The following is a 10,981-nucleotide window of genomic DNA, read 5'->3' as shown; positions in this document are numbered from 1 at the left end:
ATAGGTGTTATTTTTTCCTTAAGGGAGAGTGTGTCCTTTCTTCTGTTAGACAGCTAGGACTGTTGTTAATATACCTCTGCAAGGCCCCGTGGGAGTGGTGGCTCATTCCTGTATTCCTAGCACTTTGGAATGCTGAGGCAGGCCAGGAGTTCAAAACCAGGCTGGGTAACAAAGCGAGACCCCATCTCCATAAAAAATAAAAAATTAGAACAAAATACCTCTGCAAACCAAGACGATAAAGTGTTCTTATTTCTTGTGGTACAAAGTAAGTTGTGGGATTTCAAAGTAATGACTTATTAGATGATAATGAAGGTATAGAGATTAATTATTACAGTTAATAATATAACCAAAGATAGTTTGTAAGAGGACAGTAGAATTACTGAGAACAAATTGCATGAATCTCTGAAAATGAGCATACTTATACCTTAAGCTTTCTACCTTAAAAAATTCTACACAAGAGCACATAAGCACATCTTTTGTCAGCTGCCAGAACAATTATGTCATTATATGTCATGGAGATTCCAGAAAATTCCACTATACACCTGTGAAAGAGAGAGCTTAAAAAAGTGAAAAATGTTGGGAGGCCGAGGCAGGCAGATCACAAGGTCAGGAGATCAAGACCATCCTGGCTAACACAGTGAAACCCTGTCTCTACAAAAAAAAAAAAAAAAAAAATTAGCCGGGCATGGTGGCAGGCACCTGTAGTCCCAGCTACTTGGGAGGCTGAGGCAGGAGAATGGTGTGAACCCAGGAGGCGGAGCTTGCAGTGAGCTGAGATCGCACCACTGCACTCCAGCCTGGGTGACAGAGCAAGACTCTGTCTCAAAAAAAAAAAAAAAAAAAAGTAAAAAATGTCTTATTATTATTGTGAAAATGGTTTTGACATCCCAAATCACCCGAAAGGCACTCCTGGGAGCTGCTGGGGTTCACTAACAGGCAAATGCAGGGATCAGCCAGAGGTGTTTATTGATAGAGTGTGGGAATCCACTGGGAGCTTCATCGGCATTTTCACGGCTTCAGGCTTCAAAGCACTTAAAATCGCCACCACCTTTCTTTTGGCTGGTACTTGGGCTTCACGCAGCACATTTTATTATTTACGCAGTAAACATAGACTCTTTCCTTCTTGGAGCATCTGTGACGGCATTTGCCATAAAGATTCCAGCATCTTTGGGTGCCACCTGACACAAAGCAGAAAGAAGGGAGACACTGTCAGTCCTAACAAGTAGGCTCTGGATTTGAAAGGTCTGTAAAAGGATGGAAACAGATGAGATAGAAGGTCCCTTGTTTCCCTTGCCTTTGACTCTTTTCATCTATCACTGTTTTTCCTTTACTCTGTTTTTTTGCTCCCTACCTTTGACTGAGAGAGTGACCTTGGTACATCAGCTCAATAAAGGCTTTATCTGTGTGGGTTGTCTTTTTTTTTTTTTTTTTTGAGATGAGTCTTGCTCTGTCACCCAGGCTGGAGTACAGTGGAATGATTTTGGCTCACTGCAAACCTCCTCCTCCCGGTTCAAGGGACTCTCCCACCTGAGTTTCCCGGAGGAGCTAGACCACAGACATGTGCCACTAGGCCTGGCCCACCCTGTAGTCTTTAAGTGCCTTTCTATGCATGTGCAAGAGGAAACTACCAAAGGCCTGGGGTGGGGGGGAAAATACCAAACACCAAAAAGAAGTAAGCAGAACACTTCCCAGTGACTGCACAGGTCTGGGAATAGCTTGTGTTTCCACCTGCCTGAGTGGAAAGACCATGTAAAATCTGCAGCATTTGGTACTCGGAAGGCTCTTGCCTTAGTAGTGGGGGCTAAATTAACCCTAGACTAAAGAATACCCTGTACCCATCCTAACAAAGCTTAAACATCAGTCTTGAAAATATTCATCTGATTCCCACTAACTTAGCTGCATGCCAGAAAAATATCTAACACTCTTTAATGGAGTGTAACAAAATACAGAAACCGAAAGTGCAAAAATATTTTTCAGGCATATAAAAAAAAGAAAAGTAAGACAATATAACCCATAACCAGGAGAAAAACAAATCAACCCACACGGAAATGACAATAATGATGAAACTAGCAAGTCAAGGATGATAAAACAGCTATGATAAATATGCTCCAAGTAGTACAAAAGGTAGAGGAAGCCATGAGCATGATGAGAAGAAATAAAGATGTAAAAAATATTCATGGCCGGGCACGGTGGGTCAAGCCTGTGATCCCAGCACTTTGGGAGGCCAAGGTGGGTGGATCACCTGAGGTCAGGAGTTCGAGACCAGCCTGACCAGCACGGAGAAACCCCATCTCTACTAAAAATACAAAAAAAAAAAAAAAATTAACTGGGCGTGGTGGCACATGCCTGTAATCCCAGCTACTCAGGAGACTGAGGCAGGAGAATCGCTTGAACCTGGGAGGCGGAGGTTGCAGTGAGCCAAGAATGTGCCATTGCACTTCAGCCTAGACAACAAGAGTGAAACTCTGTCTCAAAGAAAAATAAAACAAAACAAAACAAAGAAACCACATATATGTATATATTCACATGGAATAGTTGAGATGAAACATTAAATATTAAATAAAAAACATACTTAGTGAGATTAATAGCAGGTTAGACTGAAGAAGAAAAGATAAATGAACTTGAAGACATAGCAACAGAAATCATCCAGAATGAAACATGGAGAGAAAAAAGATGAGGGGAAAAAAGAGCAGAGTGTCAGTAACCCATGGGACAATAACAAGTAGTCTAACATGCATATAATTGGAATACCAAAAGGAGAGGAGAGGGGAGGGGCAGAAAAATTATTTGAAGAAATAATGGCTGAAAAATTTCAAGTTTGATGAAAACTCTAAGCCCATAGAACCATGACCCTCGGTGAACTACAAGCTGAATAAAACCAAAAGAGAAGCATGCAAAGGCATATCATAACCAAATTGCAAAATCAAGTGAAAGAAAAAAATCTTTAAAAAGCCAGAAGAAAAGACACATTACGTACATAGGAGAAAAGGTAAAAATACTGGAAGAGGCTGGGTGTGGTGGCTCACACTTGAAATCCCAGCACTTTGGGAGGCTGAGGTGGGAGGATCGCTTGAGCCCAAGAGTTTGAGACCAGCCTAGGTGAGACCCTGTCTCTCCGAAAAAAATAAATAAAAAAATTAGCTGGGTGTGTTGGTGTGCACCTGTAGTCCCAGCTACTAGGGAGGCTGAGGTGGGAGGATCGCTTGAGCCTGGGAGGTCGAGGCTGCAGTGAGCTGTGGTCATGCCACTGCACTCCAGCCTAAGTGACAGAGTGAGACTCTCTCAAAGAAAAAAAAACAAACCCAGAAGACTTATTGTCAGAAACTGCATACTAGAAGATGGTAGAGAGAGATCTTTAAAGTAATAAAAGGAAAAAGCCCAAAATTCTTTAAAGAGGAAAAATATTCTAAAAGTGGAGAAATAAAGACTTTTTCAGGTACTTGGAAACGGAGAACATTGATCACTGAAAGCTTTCACTACAAGAAATGTTAAAGGAAGTTATTCAGGCAGAAGAAAATGGTACCAGAGGGAAATCTGGATGTTTACATAAAGCAGTAACGAGAATCAGAACTGATAACTATGTGGGTAAATATAAACAACTTTTGTTCTTAATTAAACATTTATTTATTTTTATTTTTATTATTATTGTTTTTTTGAGATGGAGTCTTGCTCTGTTGCCCAGGCTGGAGTGCAATGGCACAATCTCAGCTCACCACAACCTCTGCCGCCCGGGTTCAAGCGATTCCCCTGTCTCCGCCTCCTGAGTAGCTGGGATTACAGGCATGCACCACCACGCCTGGCTAATTTTGTATTTTTAGTAGAGACGGGGTTTCTCCATGTTGGTCAGGCTGGTCTCGAACTCCTGATCTCAGGTGATCCACCCACCTCGGCCTTTCAAAGTGCTGGGATTACAGGTGTGAGCCACTGCGCCAGGCCTATTTTTTTTTTTTTTTTTTTTTTTGAGATGTAGTCTCACTCTGTCGCCCAGGCTGGAGCACAGTGGCGTGATCTCGGCTCATTGCAGACTCTGCCTCCCGAGACATTTCTTTAAAAGATAATTGTTTAAAGTAAAATAACAGCATTGTACTGCGGAGTTCATAGCATATGTAGAAGTGAAATGTATGACAATAGCACAAAGGCTGGGAGAGGTGAAATGGAAGTACAGTATACTGTTTTAAGGTTCTTACACAATGTGCGAATTGGCATGTTTTTATTTGAGGTGAGACTGGGGTGAAGATGTCTGCTGTAAAACTTATAACTAATTCAAGACCTGGCGCAGGAACTGCACAACCAGCCTAGACTATCTCGTCACTCCAGATAGCCAATGTGAACCTGTGAAACTGCGTTTGTTAATTAACAAAAGAACAAAGTGCTGGGAAACCCTCTTTTCTCTAATCACAACCCTCGGAAACTTTGTATTTGAAATCGTATCAGCACGAAGGAAACGTTATATTCTTCCCCCAGGAACTGAGCCTTTCAGTACAGAAAAGCAGCCTTGATTTCAGAGCCAGGTGCTGGTGTCAGATAAGGGGTTTTGGAATACAAAATTCCACAGCTCTCCTCATTTTGTACTTTCCATGGAAACAGGATCCTGAATCCGTTTCTCAGCCTAGGCCTGATGTTAATTCCTTTACACTTTGCCCTGTGGCCCTGCCTTGCTTTGAAGTCTATCAGACCCTGCTTCATTTACATTATACTTGAATCTGCCCTTTCCCGTCATCCTACAGTAACCCTATTTGTTTCTTCGTTTGGTGACTCCTCCTGCGCCCCCAACCACCCACAGGCCGTTTGGTGTGCAGTTTCCTTTGCTGTGGTAGGTTAATAGATCTAACCGTCAGACTGCTAGTGTGTCCTTGTGGTCTTTATAAGATGGACTTGATCACAAGTAAGCTATCAAAGGTTACCAGGGATATGTAAAATAAGGCTCAAGGGTCATATTAAAGAGGCTCCCCCTAGCCACGGATGGGACAATTTCAGTTTCCGTAAGAATAAAGATCGTAATGAATGCAAATTCATTAAATATAGTTAAATCCATGCATTTTTAATGATATAAAAATTATTTTGTCGGCGGGATGCGGTGGCTCATGCCTGTAATCCCGGCACTTTGGGAGGCCGAGGGGGGTGGATCACCTGAGGTCAGGAGTTCAAGACCAACCTGACCAATACGGTGAAACCCCTGTCTTTACTAAAATTACAAAAATTAGCCAGGCGTGGTGGTGTGCGCCTGTAATCCCAGCTACTTGGGAGGCTGAGGCAGGAGAATTGCTTGAACCTGGGAGGCGGAGGTTGCAGTGAGTCAAGATTGTGCCACTGCACTCCAGACTGGGCGACAGAGTTAGACTCCATCTAAACAAAACAACAAAAAAAATTATTTGATCACAATTTGGGGAGATAGGACAATAGATCGTTATCTTGCAGATTCATAAATAAAGAAAAATCATCAAGCATGTATTTTGTCTTTCCTATATGAACTGTACTGCTAAGAAATCAAATAGTAGACAATGAGGAGTATCTTTTTCATATGACTGTTCCAGCTAAATAAAGAATATCACTTAATAGAATATTATCATTTTGAAATGGCCAAAAAATTAATGGATCTAGGCTTTGAGCATCATTGATTCCTATGGTCCTAAAAGACAGACAACCAGATATTATGTGCCTCCTAATGAAAGAACATATCACCACTGAAAGTTTTGCCAAAATGGGAGAACTTGAGCCTGATCAAACCTCTGGATACAGGTGCCAATTTGCAGGAAATGCAGAGGTCAGAGGAACACATTGAATTTTACCTTGAGTATGCAATCAGCAAAATTGTGGAAAGTTATAGATCAAATGACTTATGTTTTTTCAACAGATAACTTGTAAAGATAAGAAAGGGATGAAGATGGAACCAGTAAATTAAAAAATTCAAGGAATCTAAGGAGATATCAGATTTTAACAGTATAAATAGGGTGTCTAGGGATGCATCCCTAGCAATGAGACTGTAAAGGAATGCAAAGAACTGATTGCTATAAAAGTCAGGAGAGTGCTTAATTTGGGGGATGAAGACAATTGTGATGGATGGAATAGGTGGAGATGTTTTTGGGGTGACTGTCAATGCTCTGTCCATTGACCTGAATGGTGGTTACAAAGATGTGCACTTATAACCTCCATTAAGCTGCACACTTGTATTATGTGGTGTGCAGCGTCTGTGATTCTGTGTTTTAGTTTACAAAAAGATAAGGAAAAAGCCACCATTTAACAACAAAATCTCAATTTTTAATTTAAGAGTGTCAAGAGGAACTATTGGTGAGTGAGAGGAATGACAGTCATACACTTTTTTTAGCATCTGTGGAGCCTACTGAGCAATAACTTACACATTTTAAAACTATACACAGTCTTTACCTAGCAATTCCTTTCCAGATGTCTACACCAGGGAAATACTCACATGTATAGACTGAGAGGCCTATACACTGGAGATAAAACTGTAAATGAGTGAGACACCTACCCTCAGAGATCTTCCAGTCTAATGAGGGGAGAAAGAGCCATTAAAAAATAGATACCCAGATATTTGATTAACTAGAGTTTGATGAAAATTATAAAGAAAGAACTCAGGGTGCTGTGAGGATGTATAATGGAAGGGCAGGTGTCCCACCTAAATCTCATCTCTGCTGGGTTTCTGGGCTTTACATATGTCTCCTGAATTCCCACAATTAACCTAACGGTGAGTATGACAATATTTTGAAAATATTAAAGTGATGCATATTTCAATCCCCTTTAATCATAAAATCCATTGGTTGTCAAAAAGCAGAATTGGGCAGAGTTTCTGGGTTTTGGGGGAATGGTGAACAACAGAACAGCAAACTCATTGCTCAGCTTAAATGAGATAAGGGTTGTGCATGGAAAGACAATTTTAAGGACCAACATTTGTTAAGGAAGTTCAGGGATTTCCAAATTTCGAAGAGCTCCTTTATACATTATTAGGTGAACCTGGGGGGGGGGGGGGTTCAGACAATACCATTTCACCATAAGCTATAGGAGGCTAAGGCTGAGGGTCCGGCTAAAGTAGCTTCCATTTAACCTCTGTCACCACTACCATACCCAACAGGAAGTAGAGGGGAAATACTCTGCCCATAATTTCCAGGGAAACTGGAAGTTTAAATCCAGCTCCCGCAGCAGCAGCAGTGGGCCTGAGAGCCCTACTAGAACCCATGCCTCATTCTGCCAGCCTGATGGTGGACCTACCAACAAGCTAGGGACAAAGGCCTTTCGTGTGTCTCCCGCTAGCAGTCTACTGGTTGACCTGAACACTCAGGAAGTAGAGATAATTAATGTGAGAAAGATAGGGGTGAGAGAGCCTCTTGCTATGAAAGCCCAGATTGGTCGAAAGAAATTGCCAACGCAGAGGACACTTACTCTCTGCCTCTTAGAGCATAGCTCAGGGAAACTGGTAGCTCTTTAGAGAAATTCTTATCTTTAGCATGGATATAGCACCGCATGGTGCTACCTGAAGGGGGATTAGAAATGGCTGAGGGAAGTGGCTGAACATCGCTGTCAGCTCTCTGCTGAAAAAAATAGACCCAAAAGGTCCCCAGGTTCCCTTGTCTCTGGTTGAGATAGGAAAACCAGTGAGGGACCTGCCAAGACTACACCCCTAGTGCAGAAGGCAGTAAGGGAGGGTGTGAACAGCCTTAACTTGGGGACCAGATGGAAGATCTGGTTGAGATGAAGGGTCGAGTCAGTGGGGATCCCAAAAGGGCTGAGAGATTTCATCAGTCATGAAATCCAGTAGTAAGTGCTAGCAGGACACTTACTGACCACATCCAATGAGGGATGTGATCCCAGAAGTCAGAAAGGGTCCAGCACAGGACATGACCCCACCTCCTTATGTTCCTATCCCAGGGCCCTCACACTTGCTGTTTTCCCCAGCTTGAATTTCCTTCCCTACATATCCACATGGCTCACCCCGGTTGTTCCCTCAGGTCACAGTGAGACATTCCATGAGCACCCCCTTAAAAATGGCAACGACCGGGCATGGTGGCTCAAGCCTGTAATCCCAGCACTTTGGGAGGCTGAGGCAAGCAGATTGCTTGAGGTCAGGGGTTCAAGATCAGCCTGGGCAACATGGCCAAACCCTATCTCTACTAAAAATACAAAAATTTGCCAGGCGTGGTTGCATGCGCCTGTAATCCCAGTTACTTGGGAGGCTGAGGCATGAAAACTGCTTGAATCCGGGAGGTGGAGGTTGCAGTGAGCTAAGATCTTGCCACTACACTCCAGCCTGTGTGACAGAGAGAGACTCTGTCTCCAAAAAAAAAAAAAAAAAAAAAATCACCTTCCCCTTCCCCTGGTGTTCACTATTTCCTTTCTTGCCTATTCTGCTCACTGTACTTATCATCTGACATACCATATGTTTCATTTATTTTTCAAATTCTTTGGGTCCTCCAGTAGAAGGTAAGCTCCAAGAGGACAGAGATTTTGCTTATCCTGTTTTGTTTTGTTCACTGCTCTACCTCTAGCACCCATCACAGTGCTTGGAACAAGAAATCCATTCAACTGTATTTACTGAATGAAGCAATTAATTATTTGATGACATATCAAGTTACTTTTCTCTGTAACCAGATACTATCCCAGGAAAGAGAAGCGGTGATGGAAGAAAGAGACATGCTGAAAGACTCAACACTTATTGAAAAGAGATTGAATTAGCTTAGAAATCATTTTAAACCAGAAAAGACAAATATTGAACTGAGTTCAGGCCCAGCCCCTATGTGCCTTGTCACCCTGGGTTGTAAGTGCTATTTAACTGTCTCCCCTAGTTTGCTCCCCTGGTGCCATGTCATTTATCTCTGTAGTCCTGCTCCTCCCACCACTAACTCCCACAGTCAGGAGGGAAGTTCCTGGGAAAGTTTGGTGAGTTAGAGAAAATAGAGAAGCCATATTTCTTTTGCAGACCAAAATTTCAGTGTGTTCAATGTTGTTCCCTCAACCTGATATTATTACACACTTGATGTTACTGCAGTTTGAGGAATGAGGAAATTGATACTCTGAGCAGCTGAGCTTCTTATTGGGGGTCACAGAGTCAGAAAATGATGGGGCAGGTTTTAACCCGGGGTCTGGGCTTTCCTCTCTACTCCAGGTGAGTGATGTTTTAGGGCCTCAGGAAGACACAAGGACGGAGGTCAGCTTGTTTAGGAAATTCACACGTTTCTGACTCTGTAGAAAGGTTAGCTGATAGCCTCAGGGTGGGTGGAAACTTCTGCCAGATGAGCAGGAAGGGATAGGTGGCTCGTGCTGGAATTGGTGGGTGGTAGGTCTGACCAGGGTCTTTCTCTGTTTAAACCTTCCCATGGGTCCCTCACCTGGCATTTGAGGCCCACTGAGACCTGGAGCTTGAATCCTTCCTCAGCTTTACCCCCGCCTCTCTCCTAACCCACCCCTCCATGTTATGCAGGTCCCTGACGCTCCCATGCTCTGTCCCGCATCCAACCTTTGCGTAGGCTGACCTCTTTGCCTGGGACACCTTTCTGCTTTCCCCTCTCCTTCCTTTTCTATTTTAGACTCACTTTTTAGGGCTCAGGATATCTCTCCAGGAGGACTCTCTTTTTCCTCAGCCTGGGCTGGACCATAGCCCCCTGGTCTCCCACTGTCACAGCCGTGTCACCCTGGGTTATAAATGCTATTTAACTGTCTCCTCCAGTTAGTTCCCCTGGCACCATGTCATTTATCTCCGTGGTCCTAGCTTCCAGCGCAGAGTCTGGCACAGAGACAGCTACAGTACAAATGAGCTTTCTCTCCCATTAAGGTGGCTGTGATCTTCACAAAGCTTCGTTCATTCTGGGGACTATTTTGCAAAAGGGCCATACCTGCCTCTCCTCTTTCCTGCTTCTCTTGCTCACCCCTCCCACTCCTCCTCACACACTAGGCCACCCCCACATGCTCCCCGGAGCTGGGCAGGAAGAGGAGGGATGGAGCCACTGAGAGAGCAGCTCTGGTTATCGTAGTTGTCATCTATCAGCTGGCACCTGCTGCTGGTGAGGCGCCTCCTGCCTCCTATATGTGGTGCCAGATGCCAACCTGCAGCCCATCCTTCTAGCCCTTGGGATTCCCTGACCAGGCCTTAGTCTCTAAGCCCTGCCCTTTCCTTAAGGAGGTTCAGGTTACCTGGAGTCAGCTGGGATAAGAGCAGCAGCACAGTCAAAGTCAGCAAAAGGAGCTTCATGGCTACGGCAGCCCAAAGTGAAGCTGCAAGTCCGATGGCACGGCAGAGCTAATGGGAGAGGGAGAGTGCCTGGCCTGTGGCTCGCACTCCCTCAGCTGCCCACGGGTACAGCCCTCACACTCTGACTGGACACGCCTCCCTTTGTCATTTAGGTCAGCAGGGAGAGGTCAGCCAAGAAGGTCCAGGGCCCAAGACTTAATATACTACCCGTCCTTCCACCCAGCTCCAAACTGCCTGAACCCAGTGACCAGCAGGAGGCACCACAAACACCGGCTCCAGAAGGTCAGGGAAGACGGCAGAGTTTTGAAGAATAAATACAAAGCAACAGGTAGATGAGCTGAAATGGGGTTCCAGGTGGAGGAATGTCTATACAAAGGCTCATGTTGGTGTTGAAAATGAGAAATATGACATAACTGGAGCAAAAACTGAGAGGAAAACGGCAGAAAGAGACGAAGCTCTGAGCACCAGCCTGTCTGTCACAGCCCCCTGCTGGGTTCTAACATGCGGTGGACCTCCCCCTAGGGCCATCCTTCCCCTTCCTCAGAGATCTGAGAACCAACCACTCAGAATCCCTCTTCTGAACTCGGGTTTTGAAAACTCATTCTTGGCTGGGCACAGTGGCTTACGCCTGTAATCCCAGCAGTTTGGGAGGCCAAGGTGGGCAGATCACTTGAGGTCAGGAGTTCGAGACCAGCCTGGCCAACATGGTGAAACCCCATCTCTACTAAAAATACAAAAATTAGCCAGGCGTGGTGGTGCATGCCTATAATTCCAGCTACTTGG

At 44.2% G+C, this 10,981-nt stretch overlaps 1 protein-coding gene across 1 annotated transcript; it reads right to left on the bottom strand.

The window, feature by feature from the left end:
- Positions 1-218: 218 nt before the first annotated feature.
- On the bottom strand, positions 219-10,306 carry DEFB123 (defensin beta 123). Its single transcript, XM_054466872.2, has 2 exons — positions 10,141-10,306; positions 219-1,178 (listed from the first exon to the last, which is right to left on the bottom strand). Exons 1-2 carry the CDS (start codon positions 10,196-10,198, stop codon positions 1,033-1,035), a joined length of 204 nt encoding a protein of 67 aa, XP_054322847.1. The 5' UTR covers positions 10,199-10,306; the 3' UTR covers positions 219-1,032.
- Between the last annotated feature and the right edge of the window lie 675 nt (positions 10,307-10,981).

The sequence above is a fragment of the Pongo pygmaeus genome, chromosome 21, assembly GCF_028885625.2.
Source record: "Pongo pygmaeus isolate AG05252 chromosome 21, NHGRI_mPonPyg2-v2.0_pri, whole genome shotgun sequence".
NCBI classification, from domain to species: domain Eukaryota; kingdom Metazoa; phylum Chordata; class Mammalia; order Primates; family Hominidae; genus Pongo; species Pongo pygmaeus.
Note: the sequence above shows the minus strand (reverse complement) of the source record. Positions and strands in the feature narration are given on the sequence as shown.